The following is a 26,821-nucleotide window of genomic DNA, read 5'->3' as shown; positions in this document are numbered from 1 at the left end:
TTTTGTTATTTATTATGATTCGCTTCTTTATTACCAGAATTCAAACTCTTATTTTCTTTCTTACCGTTATCCCTACATTAAAAGGTTGGTTGCCTGAAGCGACCTAGCCAATGTCTTCTACCAAAGGCGGCTTCTTCCACCAAATCTCTTCTCTCCATATCATCCTTCACCTTATCTCGCCATCTAATTCTTTGCCTCCCTCTGTCTTCTTCCCCTAACCTGTCTCATAACTGTTTCATCGCTACATACCAATTAAAAGCATCCTTTAGATTGGCTAGAACTCCACCTAAGTCGTGTGTTTGTTATTGCACAGTTTTATCAAATTGTTTTTTCCATTTTTATTATACTTTGGGTGAAGTGTCTTTCTCATTAGGAGACCTGTTAGGTCATTGTTTTCCCTCTTTAACCTTTGAATAATATTATGAGATTTTATAATTCATATTCTATAAATTTTCAAGCACGGACATTTCGTAAGTTGTATGGGGTTAGTATGAACTTTAAAGTATGTTGAGGCCTTGCTCACATAGGTAACACAAGTCGTTAGAGCTGGCGTTACTAATGGGACGGTTTGAATGGTAACATTTGTCTAGCCCAGTGATACAAGCTAAATAAAAAGTGTATGGCAAGCAATGGATTAATTTCTTAACTAATTCTATATAAAAAAATCTGCAGAGTTCTCGTGTCTTATCATCTGCTTCGCTGAAGTTAAATCCTTGAAGACTGTGAGGGTTATATTTTCCATTTATACTGGAGGGGTATTGGCATCTAGAGAAGAACTTGAATAATTGTAAAACAGAATAGAAACGAACTAATTTATATTGTTTTGTATAAAAAATAGTAGGAATTATTGATACACATTCACAGTAGAATGTCTCACTAGCAGTAGCAAGATCGGTTGACTGAAACAATGTCGAGTCGAATTTCAATCGTTATGAGTTGCAGTCGTAAGTTAGTCATGTCAAACTTGAGAATTTTTCAACTTAGAAGCGCATATTGTTAACCCTTTTACCCCCAAGCTATTTGGAACTTTCCAACCCTTTAAACCCCAGGCATTTTTTTTTTCAAGCACATGTTGCAATATATATATATCTTTTTTTTAAATTGCTCTAACAGCCTTAATTTTTGTTATAGAGAGGTCAGGTTAGTCTCATTAAATTTGAAAATGCCTGAAGTTTCTCATAAAGTTATCAAAAATATGCAAAAAATGTAAATAGCAGTTTTTTGCAAGGACGTACCAGTACATCCATGAGGGTAAAGGGATGAGTTTTGTGAAACGTACTGTACTAGTACGTCCATTGGGGGTATAAGGGTTAATATATACTGTACTGAACTTTACATTTCGTTTATCACCTGGTTTAATATTTAGCCATCAAGCAGATTTTAGGTCAAATCAGTCTGCGCAGAGATACAGGATTTCAGGGGCACGACTCGTAAACGTTTTTTTGATGCCACAGTGTGATTCACGCTGGTCCAGCTACCTGAATATCTCGATGTTATTATCCCCATTTATAATGAGACATTGCCTATCTAGTCTATAGACTTTAAATAACCATATACTCAAAACGCTAGGTCCCTGATTCTTAGATTCATGGGTAAAATAACAAACTAAGAATCAGGAAGAAGCGGTTGCTGTTATCTATTTGAGAACAAAAATTAGGTTCCAGTTATTTGTTGATAACTTGAGTTGCTTTTATCTATTTGAGAACAAAAATTAGGTTCCATTTATTTTTAAAGCTTACTTTCATCAAATTGGCTTTCATTTAGTTTTTATGCTAATTTCTTTTCTACAATACAATGCATGGATTTTGTATTTTACAAGTAAAGTAAATACTGTGAAGCCTACATATTTTATCCCCACATCCTAGGCTTTGCTATATATGCATCTGCTTTGCTATCTTCATTTCTAACTATTACGGACTGCCTTAGCGCAAGAGCCTGTGGCCTGCACCTTCATTACTGGTCGTTCTAATACCTACCTGTCAATTAATAACCTGTTACTACCTGTATCAGCCTGCTAAAGGGATTTACAGGTGCCTGATCTCAACATATTTATAATTCAGAATTTCGACTGCGCTCATTCTGCTGAGATCCCGATCTTCATTTCTAACCTTACCGCAAGAGCCTGTGGCCTGCACCTTCAGTACAGGTCGTTCTAATACCTACCTGTCAATTAATAACCTGTTACCACCTGCATCAGCCTGCTAAAAGGATTTACAGGTGCCTGATCTCGACATATTTAAACAGGGTTTCGACCGCGCTCATTCGGCTGAGATTCCACTGCTCAACCCTTTTACCCCCACCATAAGGTTAAATTTCGAGCACATTTTGCTATATATTTTTTTTTAAATTGCTCTAAGAGGCTTAATTTTTGTCCTAGAGAGGTCAGGTTGGTCTCATTCTTTTGGAAAATGCCGGAAGTTTCTCATAGAATTATCAAAAATATGTAAAAACATGTAATTAACAGTGTTTTGCAAGAACGTCCCGGTACGTCCTTTGGGGGTGAATTGGTTAATTGTTTATTGTTCCGTAGTTTTGCATTTAATGCTGCTTCAGATTAAGTCTTTAGCTTCATGTGAAGGTACAGTACACAGGATATTGGGACCAATGAAAAGTTGTATGCTGCATTACACGTAGTCAGGGTTTTGCCTATCAGCGACGATTTGGCTCTTGGCTCTCTTGACGACTGGTCGCGCTTAAGGCTATAGACGCGATTTAATTTGGTCGGTAATTGGTAATTAACTATTGTATAGGGATGCAGTTTATTTCCCTACTCTCAACACATGTGTAGACCACAGATACATTGATGGGTGCAGATCAACCTATAGTCCATTTCTTTTAGCGATGCATATTTGCACCAACTCGAGGCGGTGCCCTTTTAGCTCGGAAATGTTTCCGGATCTCTGATTGGTTGGACAAGATAATTCTAACCAATCAGCGATCAGGAAACTTTTCCTAACTAAAAGGGCACCGCCGCGAGTCGGTGCAGATATGCATCGCTAAAAGAAATGGACTATAGTATTTTTATGTCAACCGTCGAAGATTCTTATGACATACAGCCACACAATCCCTAAAGAAAATCTTGATTCCAAAAGTATTTCGTGGCGATCCACCCTCAATAAAACACAAATAGCTTGTCTAGAAAATGCACAACCAAAATGAAATATTGTATCATAGCCAATAACTGTTCAAAGGGAAGTATTACGGCCAAGCGATTGCTGAACGCAAGTTTTACGCAGCACAAAAGTAAGCTAAACCTGAGTGGTTATTTGTGGCATTTTCAATTCCTATCACTTACAGGTTTTGTTTTCTCCATTGTACGTAATTCCCCTCACTGCGGAATATACTATTTTCATGGCAAAGTATATGGGAGCTCTGGTTCAACTGGTACAGACAGTTCCCAACTTACGAACATAATAGGGATCGAGAGTCTGTTCGTAAGTCGTTAGTGTTAAATTTTGGTCTAGGGTAAGCGTAACCTAACTCAGATGTCTACGATTTTCAGCCGTAGAAGTCAACAAATAGCCCCATTTCATATAAAATAGGTTATTACAAATATTTTACTTTATCATATTACAGTAGTCTGTATAATACTGTAAAGTTCAGTACAGTATGTTGTTTTATACCAAATATGTCTGGCCGAAGGGGAAACTAAAAGATACGAGCAGGCGGTGTACCGCGCACAAATATTCATTTGTCCATCCATCCTTGATATTTTTATACTTTGTGCAATTTACTATTAATTGAAAGACCAGCAAAATGGCATTTATTGTCCGAAATGTACGTGATATTAGCATTTAAGAATTCCTGTAGCTCGAATTTGAAGTAACGCGGTCTCGGCTATCGGTAGAGATCCGGTCGATTCTTTCCCCAGGGTGATAGCCGAGATCCACCTTGTATCGGTAGCTAACCCTGAGTTAATGATGTCAATATTATGTAGTTTTGAAGCCGAGTTAAAATTATTAGAGAGAATTTTAGAAGTTTCTTTTTATTGTATTATGTGGAATTTATTTCCAATGGGTAATGATGATGTCAATTGTACCTGACTTGGGTTAAAATTGATTTTATTTAAGGTGTTATAACAGCTTTTGCAGATAGTGTGTATTTTAGTAGACTCAAGCTGTGATTAATAAACTGAACTGAAAACATTAGAATACAGTTGATTTTCATAGGTTTCATAGTTTTCTTTTTATATTCTAGTTCCTATATGTATAAAAATGTATAGTGTCTGGCCTTTGGTTAACCTGAAAACCAGTCATTTATGTAAGCCCAGTTTGTTAATCTTTGGAAATTCTCAAACACTTTGTAGCTAATGAAGGGAAGGTTGTATTTTGTCATATCCTTTGAATCTGTGTTTCAGGGTCCTATTGCTTTACCATGTTTCCTTTTATTCAATCCCCGTTTCACTTCTGTATTCCGTATCTCCACCGCTGGCCCCTCCACCCTTTGTGTTTCTCCCAGTTCCTCTCTCTCATTTTAATTCAGTAGTTGCTCAAGGTATTCTCTACAACTCTTATAATGTCTTCATACGCGATGTATATCTATCTATTCATGAAAACTCCGAGTTGCTCTAAATCTTATCTCTGCCTTTTCCTCAAGTTTGAAATCTTACAGATATCCTTTTCTCCTTCTCTTGTTCCTAGCCTTTCATGCAATTGCTCTTCCAATAGCTGTACGTACTTTCCTCCTAGAATATTTTTCCTCTTCTCTGTACCGCTCCTCTGTACCCTGTGCTTGCCTTACTTTCCATTCCTAAAGTACCGTTAATTTTCTTTTAATTGACACTTACACCTCTCTGTCCCACTATCACTTTTCTTCTTTCGACACACCATATCCGCTGGTTCTTCCCACGAATTCCTCTGTTTCCCCTACACGTATTTCTTTCATATCCGTCCATATATTTTCCACTCTACTACCCTGTCCCTCTCGAAGTTCAACCTTTCCAGTTGTCTCTCTCTCACAATCCTCCGAAATTGCTTACCCTTTTCATCTTTAAGTTCCCAAACTTTGATTTTAAATCTCCTCTCTCTCTTTTTGGGTATTCTACCACTCATTTTAAAATCCATTACTACCAGTGTATGTTGTTTAACATATGCCTATCATAAAATTATTTTACATTTCATCAAATTTTTTTTGTTAGCTTCGGTAACCAAAATTTTATTTATTTGAGTTTCCATTCCTCCACTTTCATAAGTTATCAGTTGCTCATCCAACTTCTGAGACCAGGTATTCACGCAAGCCAATTCAGCCAATTCAGAACTCGGAGCCATCTTTAACCCTTTTACCCCCGGGGTATTTGGAAATTTCCAACCCTTAACCCCCAGGGGTTATTTTTTTTCAAGCACATTTTGCCGTATATATTTTTAAAATTGCTCTAACTGCCTTAATTTTTGTCATAGAGAGGTCAGGTTGGTCTCATTCTCTTGGAAAATGCCTGAAGTTTCTCAAAAAGTTGTCAAAAATATGCAAAAAAAAATTTTAAATAGCAGTTTTTTGCAAGGACGTACCAGTACGTCCATGGGGGTAAAGGGATGAGTTTTGTGAAACGTACCAGTACGTCCATGGGGGTAAAGGGATGAGTTTTGTGAAACGTACCAGTACGTCCATGGGGGTAAAGGGATGAGTTTTGTGAAAGGTACCAGTACGTCCATGGGGGTAAAGGGATGAGTTTTGTGAAAGGTACCAGTACGTCCAGGGGGTAAAGGGATGAGTTTTGTGAAACGTACCAGTACGTCCATGGGGGTAAAGGGATGAGTTTTGTGAAACGTACCAGTACGTCCATGGGGGTAAAGGGATGAGTTTTGTGAAACGTACCAGTACGTCCATGGGGGTAAAGGGATGAGTTTTGTGAAACGTACCAGTACGTCCTTTTGGGGGTAAAAGGGTTAATGCCACACTTCCCCATCTTCGAATTCCAAACCCTTGGCTTCCAGTGTACCTCTTCATGTCCACCCCCTTCTCTTCCCCAATTATTCCACGCAGCCTTGGGTTAATGCTCTCGAATATTCATATCATCCTTATATTCAAGAATGGAGAGTTTAGAATTTTTAATAGACCAATGAACTGGTCTGGTTTAAATGATAGTCATGTATTGAAAAAGTAATTGTGTCTTATAAAGAATTTGATATTGAATTGAAGTGTATACACACATGAAGTCAGCCTCATGTATGCCTCATGTTTATTCACATCTTCCTGAGTTTTAAATGCTATTCATGTATTGAAAAAGCAATTGTGTTTTATAAAGAATTTGATATTGAATTGAAGTGTATACACATATGAAGTCAGCCTCATGTATGCCTCATGTTTATTCACATCTTCCTGAGTTTTCTAATATGGTTTTGTTGTAGGACTTTAGTTGTGAATTCATTTTCATGCGCAGTAAGCCCTCTATGTATTGCCATTCCCCCATCGCTCTCTCGGTACTTCACGGATTCGTATGTGTGTAAATCTATATTGTGCCTTTTTGACGGCAGAAATGTTTTATATAGTTCAATTTTTTTCTGTTAATAATATAAATTTTTGGGCTTATAAAATTTAAAACAGTAATTTTTTTGGCTTGTAAAATTTAAAACAGTAATATTTTTGGCCTATAAATGATTAAAATAGTAACTTTTAGGCTTGTAAAATTTTAAGATTGTAATTTTTGGGCTAATAAAAGTTTTAAATAATTTTTGGGCTTGTACAATTTTAAAATAATTTTTTGGGCTTGTAAAAGTTTAAAAGTAATTTTTGACCTTATAAAAGATTAGATTTGCAAATTGATAAAAAAAATGAGAAATTAAAAATATAATATTTAAATATGTGCCGTAAATTTCCGTTTCTACTTATAGTTTTGCAGCTATCCCATGGGGCGGCTGAAACGGAACATCCGCGATATCTGAGGGATTACTGCGTTGTATATTTATGTATATATATGTTTCATTCTTATATTTCTTATGATTGCCTTTCATATTGAAATTTTATGAAACCTTGAATTTCATGATGTTGACATTTAGAAGTGAACGTCCTCGTCTTTTTCCGCCAGGCGAACGTACGGATCGAGAATGTGTAGTTTAGAAGGGGCTGGTTTCACATATCAAGAATGTATGTCTGTTGTCTCACACCAAAGATGTTCTTAGTCGATTCTTTTAGCATATATTCTTAGGAGAACTTTCCACGTTATATGAACGACTTTATAGGAACACATTAATGACTTAACGATGGGATTCGTAGATAGAAATTATAGTTAGACAATTAGGATTATTACTTATGTATATTCATGGAGTGTATATTTATATCTAGATGTAAAACTCCCAAGCATTTATTAAAATTGAAGATGTATAAATATCAGTACGGTACAGCAAGAAAGTTATGTACGACAACGTACAGTACAGGAAGGTCGAGTTGTTTATTTATTTTCAGTCTACGTTTATATTAATATTAACTGTTTAGTGTTTTGAAATATCTATTGCCTTTCACTTTTCACCCATCTCTTCCAGACCAGTGGCGCAAGAGTGAAGAATGGGACTTGTTCATTAGAATTGTTGTTTTGTTCAAATGGTAAATGTTCCCTTGCGTTTTTCTCTTCTCTTTCTAAATATACTTTGAGTTTTGAGACTTACTCTGAAACATGGGAACAAATAAACACGGGAAAAAACACAGAGAGCACAAACGACACAACTACGCGAGCAAATAAACACGGGAAAAAACACCGAGAGCACAAACGACACAACTACGCGAGCAAATAAACACTGGAAAAAACACCGAGAGCACAAACGACACAACTACGCGAGCAAATAAACACGGGAAAAAACACCGAGAGCACAAACGACACAACTACGCGAGCAAATAAACACGGGAAAAAACACCGAGAGCACAAACAACACAACTACGCGAGCAAATAAACACGGGAAAAAACACCGAGAGCACAAACAACACAACTACGCGAGCAAATAAACACGGGAAAAAACACCGAGAGCACAAACAACACAACTACGCGAGCAAATAAACACGAGAAAAAACACCGAGAGCACAAACAACACAACTACGCGAGCAAATAAACACGAGAAAAAACACCGAGAGCACAAACAACACAACTACGCGAGCAAATAAACACGAGAAAAAACACCGAGAGCACAAACAAAACAACTACGCGAGCAAATAAACACGGGAAAAAACACCGAGAGCACAAACGACACAACTATGCGAGCAAATAAACACGGGAAAAAACACCGAGAGCACAAACGACACAACTACGTGAGCAAATAAACACGGGAAAAAACCCGAGAGCACAAACGACACAACTACACGAGCAAATAAACACGGGAAAAAACACCGAGAGCACAAACGACACAACTACGCGAGCAAATAAACACGGGAAAAAACACCGAGAGCACAAACGACACAACTACGCGAGCAAATAAACACGGGAAAAAACACCGAGAGCACAAACGACACAACTACGCGAGCAAATAAACACGGGAAAAAACACCGAGAGCACAAACGACACAACTACGCGAGCAAATAAACACGGGAAAAAACACCGAGAGCACAAACGACACAACTACGCGAGCAAATAAACACGGGAAAAAACACCGAGAGCACAAACGACACAACTACGCGAGCAAATAAACACGGGAAAAAACACCGAGAGCACAAACGACACAACTACGCGAGCAAATAAACACGGGAAAAAACACCGAGAGCACAAACGACACAACTACGCGAGCAAATAAACACGGGAAAAAACACCGAGAGCACAAACAACACAACTACGCGAGCAAGTCCAAAACAGAAGGATGTCCTAGAGGGCGTTCGTGTTGGGTGTCGGTGGCGTGGTCCTAGTGTGGTTTCTAGGGCCTCTGTTACGGCCCTTCCCTTTGATGAAGGAATTATCTAAATGGAAGACAGCCTGTGAATAGTGGTTTTCACACGCCCCTGATGTATACGCGACACCCACAAGGTGCTCGCGCGAGGGTAGTAACCTCTGCATTCCATGCTTTTATCTTTCTCTGGTATATTTGGAAGATTTATATTAGAAAAGTGTAAAGAAGGACTTTTCACCGGCCGTCACAGGTCTCTCCCCAGAAATAGATTTTTCCTTCGTCAAAATCCCTTATCTGGCTATTGATACTTATTTAAAAGTTTTATTATTATTAGTAGTAATAGTTGTAGTATTACTACATTAAGCTACAACCCTAATGTAAAATTAGGATACTATAAGTCCAAGGGCTCCAACAGGAAAACATCCCAGAGAGGAAAGGGAATAATGAAACAGATAGAATAGTGTGCCTGAACGTATCCTCAAAGCAAGAGACCTCTACCCCAAGACATTGGGGCTATGATAGACACTACCCTGGACTAGAGAACAATGGATTTTTTTGGAGTGTCCTTCTCCTAGAAGAGCTGCTTACCATAGCTAAAGAGTCTTTTCTACCCTTACCATGAGGAAAGTGGCCACTGAACAATTACAGTGCAGTAGTTTACCCCTTGTGCGAAGAAAATTCTTTGGTTATCTTAGGATTGTCAAGTGTATGAGGAAAGAGGAGAATGTTTAAAGAAAAAGCCAGACTATTCGGTATAACTGCAAAGTAGGCGAAAGTTAAATGGCCCATAAGCAGAGAAAGATCTATCTGGTCAGTCAAAAGGCCTAATAACTCTAGCAATAGTATCTCAATGGGTGGTTGGTGTTTTGGCCAAACTACTTCCTTGGTAGAGAAACCCGAGAGAGGTTGGACAGCAAGGTGGAACATAAACTAGAAGACTGAGAAGAGGGAGTATCTATGGCCGAAGTTTCAACTAGCAGGGACTTCTGAAGTCTTAGACCTGATCCTTATCAAGGTAATGGTCGCAGTCTGATTTATTCTCGATTCATCCGGTCCTTAGATTCCCAAAGAGTTGCATCGTATTAAGGAGGATCCATTGGTATTACAATAGACTCTTCGAGCATTTTCCAATCCAGATTATAGTATTTCTATAACAACTGCCTTGATATTTTTGTAGAATATTCTCTTTTGTGATCGCCTCAACGTTTTTGAAGAGTGGAAAGGAAGTTGACATCACTTATTGTGATCTTGAGGGGAACTGAGATTTGATTTGTTTTATGGAATGTTATACAGTAATTCCCTTATCTTGGCCCTGTAAGACCATTCAATGCTGAGGTGTAATGTCGAATACCCGCAGTTTCAGCGTCAAGTAAATGTTGAAAGGCTAAACAGCAAAATGGAAAGGAAGAGGTCACTATAGTAAAGTAGAAAGATAGGGGTCGTAGATAGTGAAGTAGAAAGCCACGAGTCTAAGAGACACATCAAAGACCCTACAGTAAAGCCCAAAATGAATTAGATAAGATGTGCTGTTGGTACCAACCCCTCAAGACAAAGTGCTGTTAGAGGAAAGCGGCTGATTCCCTGCGCTCTGTACATCGTTGAAGGAATTACAAGTTTTGTATTTTATTCAAGAGAGGTTTTTCTCTTGGCATGGTTTAGGAAAAGTGATAGAACAATATTCAGGAATTTATTTATTTAGTATAGTTAAAGGTACCCTACATTCCAACATGTTGAAATGATGCCATTAGGAAACTTTTAATTAAATTAACGGAGGAGTTGAATTTTTCAACGTACACCCGAGGGATTTACTCTTGACTGGGTTTGGATGAGTTTTAACAATGGATCAGTTTTCCTTCCTTGACTGTTACTTTGAATATCAAACGATGTTAGGGATTTTGGTAATGCTCATCTACCTTTCTAATGTCTTCTCAGGTCTCTTACCACTTTCTATGGTATGAGGAACACCCCTTGCTCCCTCTAAATGTCTAAACCTATTTCTGATCATCCTTTGATTTTTGGAAGGATATGAGAATATTCTACGAACGTGTATATTCTCTACTACTCGCCGGAGATCCTAGGAACTATCCCAGTACGAACAAGCAGTTGCAAATGGGACGGTGAAGCCGGGAAGGTTTCCGGTCCCTAACGAGGTGCGATAATATTTTTCCAGGCATTCGTATGCTGTAGTTTCCTCGCCAATTACAGTGTGCCTCTACCTCACTGTATGTGTTACAAGTTTTGAAATGTTCGTTTAGTTTTTTCCTGTTCTCTTTGTTACCTGCCCACCCAGCCGTCAGATTTATCGAGCTCTCTCGTTCTCCAGTTCATGCTTCTACAACACCTTTCATGGCAACAGTGTTTCACTCGTGTTGTAATATATGTTCATTTAGTAATGATGCCTTGTAACACCAGCAAGCGAAAGTAATTGTAAGGTCATAGGGTGTATTCATATAAACAGAAAAATACATTTTTTAACATGTATTAGGAATTAACTGAAGGACTAAATTTTTCACTTACTGTTACAATAATGTATGTTGATTAGGTTCATTTTTTAAAACAAGATATGGTTTATGCAATAATTTATTTTAGTCATTTATAAGGTTTCCTTAATTGGAAGTGAGGTTTGGTTAAACTGATATTTCCAGCTAACTAACTGGACTGCTATCAAGTCTGGATATTACAGAAGTGAAAAAGTATATCACATCTATTAAGGCAGCGTTTGATAAAAGTTAAACAACAAAAAAGGAAAGTAAAGCTGTCAAAAACTTTATTAATGCAAGTGGTTTTATATGTAGCGGAACATTTAATGTGGAATAACTTTTTTGAATACCTAACCTTCCCATCCACTTTCACTTAGAACAACGTCGGCAGCTTTTAATTAAGTGTAAAGTGTACATACCACAGAAAAGTACTTTGTACTATTATCTTACTGTTTACTGTGACTACATTTCCTTATCTTTATGTAATTAAACTTGACTTCTCTTTTTCATTGATGTTATGCAAATGATCGATATGATTTTATTTTTGTCAACACCATCGTTGATTTCAGCCTAACTTTAAACACTGTGTTCGTCTGATAATAGAATAGATCTTTATGTAGGAATGAATAGATAACTATATTCTTTAATAAATTTTAAGGACAGAATAGTAGGAATATTATCAGGTGTCTAAGAATTGTACATCTAATATTGTTAATTTGATTCTAGAATATAAGTTAAACTTTGCACAAAAAGTGTCCTATGTATAAAAGAAGATAGCATTAATAAATAAAATATATTAGATGTCATGGTGAAACTTTATAGATTATTTATCAGAGGTTTTACGATGGCTATAAATTACCTACTTTTGAGTTTTACAGTGTTATTTGGCCAAGCTCGTACCCACGGCTTTACGTCCAATAGTTTGCGGAAAGATCCTACCGTGGGTAAATGTGATTATTGGCATAATCATTGTAAGTTTATGTAATTGAACTGTTTCCAACCTTTCATTTTAAATTGAGACGTCCTTAAGGAAAGGCAGGCGAAAATCTCCAAGCTTAATGATGTCCTAGTCACCCACTTGTCCATTCACGCATTTATTTCAAATCCTTGTATCTTTCATAATTTTCCAAGTTCTCTAAGCTTGGATATCCATGTACGTAATTCTTGATTGCTTTGTCTGTGAACGTTTTACCCCGGGATCACTATTTACATTATATCTGTTAATTTTTTCACTGCTTTTCAACCGTGTGTGATTTTTAGTGCCTTCGTTTGATTGTTAGGTTATAAGGTTACCTTATCCTCTCAGATGGTTATTCTGCGATTCGTTTGAAAAGGCAGTCTTAGTTCTAAGGTTCTATGTAAAAACCTTTGGGTCGTATCATTTGAGTCTTGGAGACTAGTTTTTGTGTCATTATATGGAGAATTTAATTTATTCAACCCTATCTACGCCAGGAGAAGTTGTTTGGGAACATGGTACATACATACATACATATACCAAGGCACTTCCCCCAATTTTGGGGGGTAGCCGACATCAACAAATGAAACAAAAACAAAAAAGGGGACCTCTCTACTATGGAAACATAGTAAACAGTGAAAATTAATTTTTCAATATTAAACTTACCCGATAATCATGTAGCTGTCAACTCCGTTGCCCGACAGAATTCTACGGGAGGGATACGCCAGCTATCACTATACTAGAAGGGGGTGTACTCACAAGCGCCACCTGTGGCCAGGTACTACAGTACTTGTTGTTGACGCCACCTCACTTTTTCCTCTGTCGTGCTTCCGGCAAGACGTTCTTGGATACGCTTATGATTTTGGAGTATTGTTCACGGTTTGGTGAAGTATTTCTCTAAAATTTGCAGCTATTCGCTATACTGGAAACTTCTATATTAGCTTAGTTAGCTTTTGGAATTAATTTGATTAATTATGGTGACGAAGAGAGTATGAACTCTCTTTCACCTTTAAATGGCCGACCCTTCCCTTAGACGGAAGTGTTGGTGTCTAAGAGAGTATAGACTCTCTTTCTTAATTTTGCTTAACAAAAGTTATAGATTTATTTTATATCTCTCCGCCTTTTATAGGCCTCTTCGATTAACTTCCTTTTATTATAAACTTATTAAAATTAATTTTTATATTTGTTTATATTCGACCTTTCCTAATAGTAAGCGGTCTTTTCTTGGTACCGAAGTTAATTAACATTGAGCCCGTCATTTCGGTTTTACCTGTTAACATATTATGCTATTTTAATGTTTTTGAAAGAATTTCTTTGATAGTCTCGTACTGTTTTCAAAGTTGAACTAACGTTTTGTTTTGTCTCTGCAGTTGTTGACGTTCAGAACGTTCAACTTGCGTTCTATCGTTACGATAGAGAGAGAATTTTCACGGTGTCACGTTGCAGTAAGAGTAACCGTGTCTAGCGTTTGTTCATTCTTTCTTAACTTAATGGTTTTAATTCTAATAAAGGAACTTTTCATTTTGGGAAATATTTTCCTTTAACAATAATATGTTTTAACGATATATATGATTGGGCTCTTCTCTCAGGTTCTAAGTCAAGAGAGAGAGAGAGAGAGATAGAGACGGAGGGAGAGAGAGGAGGATAAACGTTTCGTTCAAGCGAGTAACGTTGTTATCGTTTTTGCTCTTCTCCCTAGTCTCTTTAGGGGAAGAAGGTAAACGTTTCTAGAGTTTTTTCTTGTTCTCAAGCTTTATGCGGTGAGAGAATTTAAACGTAGTTTATTTGATCTAGGGTTTAGTCTCTTTCCAGCCACTGAATTATTTATCTTTCATTAGATTTTTCTGTTACATTGTAATTCTGTTTTCGCAATTACTAACTTTTGAGAAAGGATAGAATTGCGTGTTTCAGGTACAAACCACTTAAAGTTTCGAGTTCAGTGAAATAAGTGCAAACAGAAAATCAAAAGTGATAAGTGATTAGCGCAAAGTGTCAGTGTTGTGTGTGAGGGTACTTCTGTGCGTGCCAGTCGTCCTCCCAGTCCGGGACCTCTTGCAAGCTCCCAAGCCCAGGGGAGAAGCAATGTCGAAGGGCAAAAGGATTCGGCAGGCCTTGATCGGCGCATAGAAGTATCCTCGGTGGTTGCGGGCGTGTCTTACAGAGACCGTCACTCCCACCCGCAGACGATTGAGCCCTTATTTTGCTCGTCTGCAGAAGAAATTTCGGGGAGAAAACGCTGGTCTCAGGTCTCAAGACCTCTTAAACGTAAAGTCCAGACCTATGCCAGACGTACGAAGTTAGAGTTCTACAACCTGGATGCAGTCATTGGGTTAGCTCTGACTCTCCGCAGTCATCAGGTGACTGCACACCTCCTAAGAGAGGTAAGGTGATGTCGTAACAGATCTCATCTTCTGTTAAGGCTTTGCCTCAGCAGACCTTAGCGTCTGCCGACCCCAAGATGACTTTGCTGCAGTCCATGCAGTCACAGCTTGCGGTCTTAATGCGTGAGTGTCAGGCTGAGAAGGTTACACCTCCTCCTGCGATCGCTCCGCCTCACCGCAGTCCAGTCTGCCAGGCGTACGATGTTGAGGTTCCTCAGGATACCTTACCGCGTACTGAGTTGCCAGTTACCAGCGGTGTGCAGCAACCTCCGCCTTCCTTAAGGCAACCTCAGCAATGGGAGCAGGAATCTTATGCCTTACTTCCTCCGCTTCCGCTTGCGGTTCCACCAGAGAGGCAACAATCTCTTGAGGTACGACAACCTCTTCCATCAATGAGGCAGCCACCTCAGCACTCGCTGCAGCTTAGGCTAGCTCCTCAGGAACCTCAACTCGCGAGACAAGAACTGCGTTCTGCGCAGCCGCTACCTCAACTCTCGCAGCTCACACCTCAGGAACCGTAACTCGTTCCTCAGGAACCTGCTATTGCGCATCCGCAACCCTTACAACAAGCGCAACTCTTGAGGCAGCAACCTCATGCTATGAGTCAGCCACCTCAACGCATGCATCTGCCACTTTCTCCTCAACTTGAGAAATAACAAATGACAATAATAACACCTCATTACTTTCATAACTTGCACTTGTAATCATATACATGTATGCCTACACAAACATTATGATAATGGAGGTTATTTGTCTTACTTATATAAAAATATATATGTATTCCTTGCAATATATTTTTAACAATATCGCAAAATATGGCAAAAATATCTTCAAAACAAAAATGAATCATGAGTTATGAATGTAAGGTAAATATTATGTTGATATTAAAACCCCATGCAAGCATGCATAAAGCACTCTAGCACTGGTCATGGAATTTCTGAGAAATGTTAAACGCCATGCAACACGCTCTGCTTACCTTACAGCATGCTCTACATACAGCATGCTCTGCATACAGCATGCTCTGCATACAGCATGCTCTGCATACAACATGCTCTGCATACAGCATGCTCTGCATTCAGCATGCTCTGCATACAACATGCTCTGCATACAGCATGCTCTGCATACAGCATGCTCTGCATACAACATGCTCTGCATACAGCATGCTCTGCATTCAACATGCTCTGCATTCAGCATGCTCTGCATACAGCATGCTCTGCATACAGCATGCTCTGCATACAACATGCTCTGCATACCTTACCGCATGCTTCTCAGTCACACATCTTTGGTTGTTGCCAACTCACTAGACTGTCAAGCAGTTTCATAACGTTGCCTTCTAGTCTGCTGCTTTTGCACCAGTGAAACCCTCACTGAGAGAACTTAGCTTTTCTCGGATATGGTCCCTGTAGATGAGAAAGTGCTTTTCTCCCTCCTTCTGATATTCCCTTGAGGACTCTGTCATTTGGAGAGGAGCCTTTAGCTGCGTAGCCTCCTATGGACTTTTATTTAAGCATAACATGCTTCCAGGGAAGGTAATGGTTCCACTTCAGTCGCTAATCCCGTCTGTTACCACACCTGCTCCCATAGACCTTGAGCTGTGTTGCAAGACATGCAGTCCAAGCTTAGTCCTTGTTAGAGGATTTTTTTTTTTTTTTGTTTACGGAGTCAATGTGTCACTGGGAAGACGTTCAACAACCAGCAGAAGTGACTTGTTGTGACGCAGTGCGGCAACCTCAGCAACCCGATAAGGAGTTGTCGGTACGACCCAGACAGTCTAGACAGCTTCGGGTTGTCACTGTACTTCCTCGCTTCCCCATGGTTGACAGTTCACAGACTGTGCAGCAGTACCATGATCTTGTGTCCGGCTCCGTCAGACGACTGGCTTTTAAGAGCTCCCACAAGTCGTCGCTGTCTGGAGATTCTCAAATGGACTATGGATCTGACCAAGGAACTGGGCCTCCTGGTCAATTTTGAGGAGTCTCAGCTCGTCCCATCCCAGACCATTGTCTCCTTGGGTATGGATCTTCAGAGTCGAGCTTTTCGGGCTTTTCCGTCGGCCCCAAGGATCTTCCAAGCCCTAGAATGCATCCAGAGCATGCTGAGAAGGAACCGATGCTCAGTCAGGTAGTGGATGAGTCTAACAGGGACACTTTCATCGCTGGCCCTGTTCATCGTGTTAGGGAGACTCCACCTCCCCCCCCTTCAGTATCATCTAGCTGCTCACTGGATAAAGGACATGACGCTAGAGACGGTCTCAGTTCCTGTTTCCGAAGAGAGGAGGTCTTCTCTCGCGTGGTGTAAGAACAGCTTTCTTCTCAAGGAAGTCTACCTTTGGCTGTTCAGAAACACGACCGCCGTCTCCTCTCGGACGCATCAGACACGGGCTGGGGTGCGACTTTGGACGGACAAGAATGCTCGGGAACATGGAATCAGGAGCAAAGGACACTTCACATCAATTGCAAGGAGTTGTTGGCGGTTATTCTGGCCTTGATAAACTTCAAGTCCCTCCAGCTTAACAAAGTGGTGGAGGTGGACTCTGACAACACCACAGCCCTGGCTTACATCTTCAAGCAGGGAGGGACTCTTTCGTGGAAGTTGTTCTAGATCGCAAGGGACCTCCTCATCTGGTCTAAAGATCGAAAGCTCACGCTGGTAACGAGGTTCATTCAGGGCGGTATGAATGTCATGGCAGATCACCTCAGCCGGAAGGGTCAGGTCATCCCCACAGAGTGGACCCTTCTCAAGAATGTTTGCAGCAGACTTTGGGCCCTGTGGGGTCAGCCAACCATAGATCTGTTCGCTACCTCGATAACCTAGAGACTCCTGTTGTATTGTTCTCCGATTCCAGACCCAGCAGCAGTTCACGTGGATGCTTTTCTGCTGGATTGGTTCCATCTCGACCTGTATGCATTCCCGCCGTTCAAGATTGTCAACAGGGTACTTCAGAAGTTCTCCTCTCGCAAAGGGACACGGCTGACGTTGGTTGGCTCCGCTCTGGCCCGCGAGAGAATGGTTCTTAGAGGTACTGCAATGGCTGGTCGACATTCCCAGGACTCTTCCTCTAGGAGTGAACCTTCTAAGTCTACCTCACGTAAAGAAGGTACACCCAATCCTCCACGCTCTTCGTCTGACTGCCTTCAGACTTTCGAAAGACTCTCAAGAGCTAGGGGCTTTTCGAAGGAGTCAGCCAGAGCGATTGCCAAAGCAAGGAGAACATCCACTCTCAGAATCTATCAGTCTCAAGGGGAAGTCTTCCGTAGCTGGTACAAGACCAATGCAGTTTCCTCAACCAGTACCACTGTAACCCAGATTGCTGACTTCCTGTTATATCTAAGGAAAGTAAGATCCCTTTCAGCTCCTACGATCAAGGGTTACAGAAGTATGTTGGCAGCGGTTTTCCGCCACAGAGGCTTGGATCTTTCCACCAACTAAGATCTACAGGACCTCCCTAGGTCTTTTGAGACCTCAAAGGAACGTCGGTTGTCCACTCCAGGCTGGAATCTAGACGTGGTCCTAAGGTTCCTTATGTCATCAAGATTTGAACCTCTCCAATCAGCCTCTTTTTAGGACCTCACATTAAAAACTTTTCCTCGTGTGCTTGACAACAGCTAAAAGAGTAAGTGAGATCCACGCCTTCAGCAGGATCATTGTTTTCACATCTGAAACGGCTACATGTTCCTTGCAGCTCGGTTTTTGCTAAACGAGCTTCCTTCACGTCCTTGGCCTAAGTCGTTCGAGATCCCAAGCCTGTCCAACTTGGTGGGGAATGAACTGGAGAGAGTACTTTGCCCAGTTAGAGCTCTTAGGTACTATCTAAAAAGGTCTTAACCTTTACAAGGACAATCAGAAGCCTTATAGTGTGCTATCAAGAAACCTTCTTTTCCAAGTTCTAAGAACTCAGTTTCTTACTATTCAGGCTTCTGATTAGAGAAACACATTCTCATCTGAAGGAAGAAGACCTTGCTTTGCTGAAGGTAAGGACACATGAAGTGGGAGCTGTGGCTACTTCAGTGGCCTTCAAACAGAGCCATTCTCTGCAGAGTGTTATGGATGCAACCTATTGGAGAAGCAAGTCAGTGTTCGCATCATTCTATCTCAAAGATGTCCAGTCTCTTTACGAGTACTGCTACACCCTGGGACCATTCGTAGCAACGAATGCAGTAGTAGGCGAGGGCTCAGCCACTACATTCCCATAATCCCATAACCTTTTAACCTTTCTCTTGAATACTTTTTATGGGTTGTACGGTCGGCTAAGAAGCCTTCCACATCCTTGTTGATTTGGCGGGTGGTCAATTCTTTCTTGAGAAGCGCCGAGGTTAAAGGTTGTGATGAGGTCCTTTAGTATGGGTTGCAGCCCTGTATACTTTAGCACCTTTGAGTTGATTCAGCCTTCCAAGAGGAACGCTGCGCTCAGTAAGGAAGACGATCTTATTAAAGGCAGAGTAACGGTTCAAGTCGACTTCCTTACCAGGTACTTATTATTTCATTGTTATTGTGGATAACTGATTATATGAAATACGGGATACTTAGCTATCCTTTAGTCTTGTACACTGGTTTTTCACCCACCCCCCTGGGTGTGAATCAGCTACATGATTATCGGGTAAGTTTAATATTGAAAAATGTTATTTTCATTAGTAAAATAAATTTTTGAATATACTTACCCGATAATCATGATTTAATTGACCCACCCTTCCTCCCCATAGAGAACCAGTGGACCGAGGAAAAAGTGAGGTGGCGTCAACAACAAGTACTGTAGTACCTGGCCACAGGTGGCGCTTGTGAGTACACCCCCTTCTAGTATAGTGATAGCTGGCGTATCCCTCCCGTAGAATTCTGTCGGGCAACGGAGTTGACAGCTACATGATTATCGGGTAAGTATATTCAAAAATTTATTTTACTAATGAAAATAACATGTTTAATCTACAAGAAGTTTGTAAGCACTGTTTGCAAGGTTTTCTGGTGAGGATGGAGCTGTAACTTTATACGAAATTGATTTCATTTGCAAACAGCCGACAGCTTTCGTGCAGCTTTTGATTTAGACGAGGCTTTGTCTTTTATGTACGCATAATTTTGTTCCGTGATTTCCATGTGGGAATGTGAGTATGTGGCTCCCTTGTGTCTGTGGACATGCCTTAGCCCTATGTATACTTATGCCAGTCCATCCATATTATAGTCAATTTTATTTAGAGAGGCAGACTCGTACCGACTCGCAGTAGTGCCCTTTTAGTTTGGAAAAGTTTCCTGATCGCTGATTGGTTGGACAAGATAATTCTAACCAATCAGTGATCAGGAAACTTTTCCGAGCTAAAGGGCAATGATGCGAGTCTGTACAAATCTGCCTCTCTAAATAAAACTGACTATAGGAACAAGAAGAAATTAGCGAGAACAGCTTGAAATCCCCGGAAAATCAAAATACCTGTGCGCTCTTCTTTTATATATGGAGCTGCCCTTTTTCTGTGAGGTTTTTGATGTCTAGAACGGAAAAACTGATCTTGAGTTTTGGTGAAAAAGGGACACTGATTCGCGTTCTTATTCATTTCCAGTTATCCAAGACAAAACCAGAAGACACTGAGAATTATGTTGTTAGATTAGGAGAAGGAATTAGCGATAGATTAACTTAGTTGAATTAGTTACTTAATTAGTGGAATGGGTAGATAACTGCTGTCCATGAATTTAAATGTTTAAAAACGGGATATTTGCTTCTATTCAAGTTACTATTTACTGAAATTGCAAGCAGACTTTGTCTGTGATTACTCTCCAACGATCAACTCTTAATCGATCTAAATTCAAGATGTTTATCAACAAAATACGGGAGTATAAAGTATTGGAAAGTTCATATTCAAAGCGGAGAAGTTTTTGTTATAAACATGTGATTTAGAGCAAATTTGTTTACAAAAACTGGTTGGAAGTAATAGAAAATCTTTGCAGAAGGGCTCGCCGCTATTCAGTAGCAAATCTTTTAAGTGAGCCGCCTTAGTCAAGAGAGGTGCTCAGTGGTCTCGTTTTATTGCTGTATCCCCTGATTAGTTGAAAGATCTGTAACTTCTAAGAAGTTGCTCTGGGTAGTTCATTGGGACCTTCTTATAATTATTCATGATAATTTTGATTCTTGATACTGTGGAGTATTGGTGAATGAAATCAATTTAAGATTCTTTAATTTATATAAACTTATTACAGTAGTAAAGAATAGAAATGGATGAAGGGCCAAGAATAATTTGGATTTTTAAATATTACAAAATATATATTTATTTACCACAAGTAAACCAGCTTTCAAATAATTAATTCAAAGACGGTTTAGGAACTGGTAACAGTCTCTTATGTATAGCTATCCTCGTTAAGTAAGTTCCACCGCATAGCTTGTATATATCCTCAACCTATGTTATAGCGTGTGATGAATTATACCTCTACTTCTAATTGCGTTACTTCAGGCCAGTCGTTGGATAGTGGAGAACCCCAACTCAATTGTCTGGTTTAACTGTTTGATGAAATGAATACGACTCTGTGAATTTCATATTTCTTTTGTTTTCTGGAGAAGTAAGTTTGCCAGTTTTAAAGATATTTATGCACTTTCTGATGTATGTGATTTTACAAGGTTGCATTTAATTATATTATAGTAGGTATCTACGGTATTCTTGCGAGTTCACAATGCTAAGGAAATCGTATTTCTCCTACGTATGTTAACCCTTTTACCCCCAGGCTCTGTGGAAATTTCCAACCCTTAACCCCCAAGGGGTTATTTTTTTCCCAGCACTTTTTGCTGTATATTTTTTTTTAAATTGCTCTAACAGCCTTAATTTTTGTCATAGAGGGGTCAGGTTGGTCTCATTCTCTTGGAAAATGCCTGAATTTTCTCAAAAAATTATCAAAAATATGAAAAAAAAAATTTTTATAGCATTTTTTTGCAAGGACGTACCGGTACGTCCATGGGGGTAAAGGGATGGGTTTTGTGAAACGTACCAGTACGTCATTTGGGGGTAAAAGGGTTAATTATATTATAGTAAGTATCTACGGTATTCTTGCGAGTTCACGATGCTAAAGAAGCCGTATTTCTCCTACATATGTTAAGCGATGTTTCTAAATGCACACGTATGCTGTATGTCAGACAATCCGCATACGCGTTCAATTGTCCATTGTCATGTCCTGGAGAGAGATATAGAGGCGAAGGGCATTAAGCTTTGGTAAATTATTAATCTCGTATGGAATTTTTTAATTCATTTTTCATCAAACTTTTTTTTTTGGTTTTGACTATCTAGATTTCTCTCCAGATTTGATTGTTGTCTATGATATAAATTTTATTGTTTTTTCTTCTGTTGTATGGATTAAATATATAACTATGATTGTGTGTGTTCTTGAGAATGAATTTATATGTACATAATAAATATATATATAAAAGTATATATATAAACAACTTTTTAAAAACATGTAGGGTAGTTTTTGATATGGTGATATTTTGAAAATGTTAATAATGCCATCTTTTGGAATTTTGTTTTCATTTGAATATAAGTTATTATGAAGAGATCTTTCATTAAAAACCTTTTGACTACTTTTAAATTATCAATGAACTCAAAGATATTTTTTACTGTTGTCTCGTGAATTTTATAGGAATCTTCGCGTACGTTAATGGAGCCTTGGTTTGATTCGCAAACTATCAGATGAGAATGGTGATATAGACTTGCCTATAACAAGTACTGTATAGTAGTGAATTGTTTGCCTCGTGGTGGAAGTTTTTGATAAGCCACTGTACCACTGGCGACTTGCTTTTGATAAGCCGCTGTACCACTTGTGACTTGCTCTTGATAAGCCGCTGTACCACTGGCGACTTGCTTTTGATGAGCCGCTGTACCACTGGTGACTTGCTCTTGATAAGCCGCTGTACCACTGGCGACTTGCTTTCGATGAGCCGCTGTACCACTGGTGACTTGCTTTCGATGAGCCGCTGTACCACTGCGACTTGCTTTCGATGAGCCGCTGTACCACTGGCGACTTGCTTTCGATGAGCCGCTGTACCACTGGCGACTTGCTTTCGATGAGCCGCTGTACCACTGGCGACTTGCTTTCGATGAGCCGCTGTACCACTGGCGACTTGCTTTCGATGAGCCGCTGTACCACTGGCGACTTGCTTTCGATGAGCCGCTGTACCACTGGCGACTTGCTTTCGATGAGCCGCTGTACCACTGGCGACTTGCTTTCGATGAGCCGCTGTACCACTGGCGACTTGCTTTCGATGAGCCGCTGTACCACTGGCGACTTGCTTTCGATGAGCCGCTGTACCACTGGCGACTTGCTTTCGATGAGCCGCTGTACCACTGGCGACTTGCTTTCGATGAGCCGCTGTACCACTGGCGACTTGCTTTCGATGAGCCGCTGTACCACTGGCGACTTGCTTTCGATGAGCCGCTGTACCACTGGCGACTTGCTTTCGATGAGCCGCTGTACCACTGGCGACTTGCTTTCGATGAGCCGCTGTACCACTGGCGACTTGCTTTCGATGAGCCGCTGTACCACTGGCGACTTGCTTTCGATGAGCCGCTGTACCACTGGCGACTTGCTTTCGATGAGCCGCTGTACCACTGGCGACTTGCTTTCGATGAGCCGCTGTACCACTGGCGACTTGCTTTCGATGAGCCGCTGTACCACTGGCGACTTGCTTTCGATGAGCCGCTGTACCACTGGCGACTTGCTTTCGATGAGCCGCTGTACCACTGGCGACTTGCTTTCGATGAGCCGCTGTACCACTGGCGACTTGCTTTCGATGAGCCGCTGTACCACTGGCGACTTGCTTTCGATGAGCCGCTGTACCACTGGCGACTTGCTTTCGATGAGCCGCTGTACCACTGGCGACTTGCTTTCGATGAGCCGCTGTACCACTGGCGACTTGCTTTCGATGAGCCGCTGTACCACTGGCGACTTGCTTTCGATGAGCCGCTGTACCACTGGCGACTTGCTTTCGATGAGCCGCTGTACCACTGGCGACTTGCTTTCGATGAGCCGCTGTACCACTGGCGACTTGCTTTCGATGAGCCGCTGTACCACTGGCGACTTGCTTTCGATGAGCCGCTGTACCACTGGCGACTTGCTTTCGATGAGCCGCTGTACCACTGGCGACTTGCTTTCGATGAGCCGCTGTACCACTGGCGACTTGCTTTCGATGAGCCGCTGTACCACTGGCGACTTGCTTTCGATGAGCCGCTGTACCACTGGCGACTTGCTTTCGATGAGCCGCTGTACCACTGGCGACTTGCTTTCGATGAGCCGCTGTACCACTGGCGACTTGCTTTCGATGAGCCGCTGTACCACTGGCGACTTGCTCTCGATGAGCCGCTGTACCACTGGCGACTTGCTCTCGATGAGCCGCTGTACCACTGGCGACTTGCTCTCGATGAGCCGCTGTACCACTGGCGACTTGCTCTCGATAAGCCGCTGTACCACTGGCGACTTGCTCTCGATGAGCCGCTGTACCACTGGCGACTTGCTTTCGATAAGCCGCTGTACCACTGGCGACTTGCTCTCGATAAGCCGCTGTACCACTGGCGACTTGCTTTCGATAAGCCGCTGTACCACTGGCGACTTGCTCTCGATAAGCCACTGTACCACTGGCGACTTGCTTTCGACTGGTGACTCGCTTTTGATAAGCCGCTGTACCACTGGCGACTTGCTTTCGATAAGCCGCTGTACCACTGGCGACTTGCTTTCGATAAGCCGCTGTACCACTGGCGACTTGCTTTCGATAAGCCGCTGTACCACTGGCGACTTGCTTTCGATAAGCCGCTGTACCACTGGCGACTTGCTTTCGATAAGCCGCTGTACCACTGGCGACTTGCTTTCGATAAGCCGCTGTACCACTGGCGACTTGCTTTCGATAAGCCACTGTACCACTGGCGACTTGCTTTCGACTGGTGACTCGCTTTTGATAAGCCGCTGTACCACTGGCGACTTGCTCTTAATAAGCCGCTGTACCACTGGCGACTTGCTCTTGATAAGCCGCTGTACCACTGGTGACTTGCTTTTGATAAGCCACTGTACCACTGGCGACTTGCTTTTGATGAGCCACTGTACCACTGGCGACTTGCTTTTGAGAAGCCGCTGTACCACTGGTGACTTGCTTTTGAGAAGCCGCCGTACCACTGGCGACTTGCTTTTGAGAAGCCACCGTACCACTGGCGACTTGCTTTTGAGAAGCCGCTGTACCACTGGCGACTTGCTCTTGATAAGCCCCTGTACCACTGGCGACTTGCTCTTGATAAGCCACCGTACCACTGGCGACTTGCTTTTGATAAGCCACCGTACCACTGGCGACTTGCTTTTGATAAGCCACTGTACCACTGGTGACTTGCTTTTGATAAGCCACTGTACCACTGGCGACTTGCTTTTGATAAGCCACTGTACCACTGGTGACTTGCTTTTGATAAGCCACTGTACCACTGGGGACTTGCTTTTGATAAGCCGCTGTACCACTGGTGACTCGCTTTTTCTAAGCCACTGTACCACTGGCGACTTGCTTTTGATAAGCCACTGTACCACTGGCGACTTGCTCCTGATAAGCCACTGTACCACTGGCGACTTGCTCCTGATAAGCCACTGTACCACTGGCGACTTGCTTTTGATAAGCCGCTGTGCCACTGGCGACTTGCTCCTGATAAGCCACTGTACCACTGGCGACTTGCTTTTGATAAGCCGCTGTGCCACTGGCGACTTGCTCTTGATAAGCCACTGTACCACTGGCGACTTGCTTTTGATAAGCCACTGTGCCACTGGCGACTTGCTCTTGATAAGCCACTGTACCACTGGCGACTTGCTTTTGATAAGCCACTGTGCCACTGGCGACTTGCTTTTGATAAGCCACTGTACCACTGGCGACTTGCTTTTGATAAGCCACTGTGCCACTGGCGACTTGCTTTTGATAAGCCACTGTACCACTGGCGACTTGCTCCTGATAAGCCACTGTACCACTGGCGACTTGCTTTTGATAAGCCACTGTACCACTGGTGCCCTAAATAGTGAATAACTTGCTTGCCTGGTGATTAGTCAATTTTCGTTTGGTAGCCGTACCGGTTGAGGGATACAGAACGAAATATAACTAAGTAGGAATTATTCCAGTCAAAATTATCATTATTGATATTACAATTGGTATTAGGTAAACAGGAGCGGGAAAATGGAATGTTACGAGCCCAAGGACTCTAATCTTCTATTAATGTGTTTTTTTCCCATTTGCATTAGGTAAGCTCAGTTGCCTTCTTTTTGAAGGACTTTCCTTTGCCCTTGGGGTAGACTGTAGTCCCAATCGGCTGCCCTCCCTGACATCGCTTGAACCCCACCCCAGGAGCGTATGTTCATGTGTTGTGCCAGTCACCAGCGTCCTTCCTCCCAGCAGCGAGGAGTCCTGGCGCTGTTAGGTCGAAATAAAGGGAATATTGCCACATATTCATAAATTTAAGTCAATACATGAAAATATATACAGATAGGATACATTAAATACCAAGAGTAGAAGAGAAATATATTAAAAAAATAAAATTTGAACGAAGATAAGAGTTAATTTGCAACAATTTTGAACTTCAGATGGTCTACTGAGGTAAATGCACTTTTGTATACTTCAGTTACCAAGCTTTGGAACTTTAAAATTGTTTCTTTATTCCTTTTCTGACTGTAGGCTTCCTATCCATTTTAAATGCTAAGCCTGAATAAAGATACTATACTATAGTCATTTTTTTTTGTGAGGCAGATTTGCACCGACTCGCTGGGGTGCCCGTTTAGCTCGGAAAAGTTCCCTGATAGCTGATTGGTTGGAAGTATTTTTGTCCAAATCCGACCAATCAGCGATCAGGAAACTTTTCCGAGCTAAAAGGGCACCCTTGCGAGTCGGTGCAAATCTGCCTCACTAAAAAGAATTGAATATAGATTGCTCATCCCACTGTCTCTTAATGAAATGGTTTAAATTTAATTTATCTATATATCTTGATAATATCAATAGTCAGGGAGAGACAATCTCTTCTAAATTATTCACAATATACCTAGAAGTTTTTTAAAATTTATATTGGGAAAACATATGAATTAACTTAAGATTTACATCATGGAAGGAATTGCAAAAGATGATAGAAGATTTGAATAAAGCAGAAATGTAAGACTGAAAATGAGTATGAGTAAATTGAATTTATAAACTAGCTTTATAAAGTTAATGATTTAGTCTTTTATATAAATACAAAGTCCAAA

The 26,821-nt window shown here is 41.1% G+C and overlaps 1 protein-coding gene across 1 annotated transcript; it reads right to left on the bottom strand.

Moving 5' to 3' along the window:
• Nucleotides 1-22,290: 22,290 nt before the first annotated feature.
• Nucleotides 22,291-25,915, bottom strand: LOC137627043 (hornerin-like). Its single transcript, XM_068358026.1, has 2 exons — nucleotides 25,846-25,915; nucleotides 22,291-25,604 (listed from the first exon to the last, which is right to left on the bottom strand). Exons 1-2 carry the CDS (start codon nucleotides 25,913-25,915, stop codon nucleotides 22,291-22,293), a joined length of 3,384 nt encoding a protein of 1,127 aa, XP_068214127.1.
• Nucleotides 25,916-26,821: the final 906 nt, after the last annotated feature.

This window comes from Palaemon carinicauda, chromosome 34 (assembly GCF_036898095.1).
Source record: "Palaemon carinicauda isolate YSFRI2023 chromosome 34, ASM3689809v2, whole genome shotgun sequence".
Taxonomy (NCBI): Eukaryota; Metazoa; Arthropoda; class Malacostraca; order Decapoda; family Palaemonidae; genus Palaemon; species Palaemon carinicauda.
Note: the sequence above shows the minus strand (reverse complement) of the source record. Positions and strands in the feature narration are given on the sequence as shown.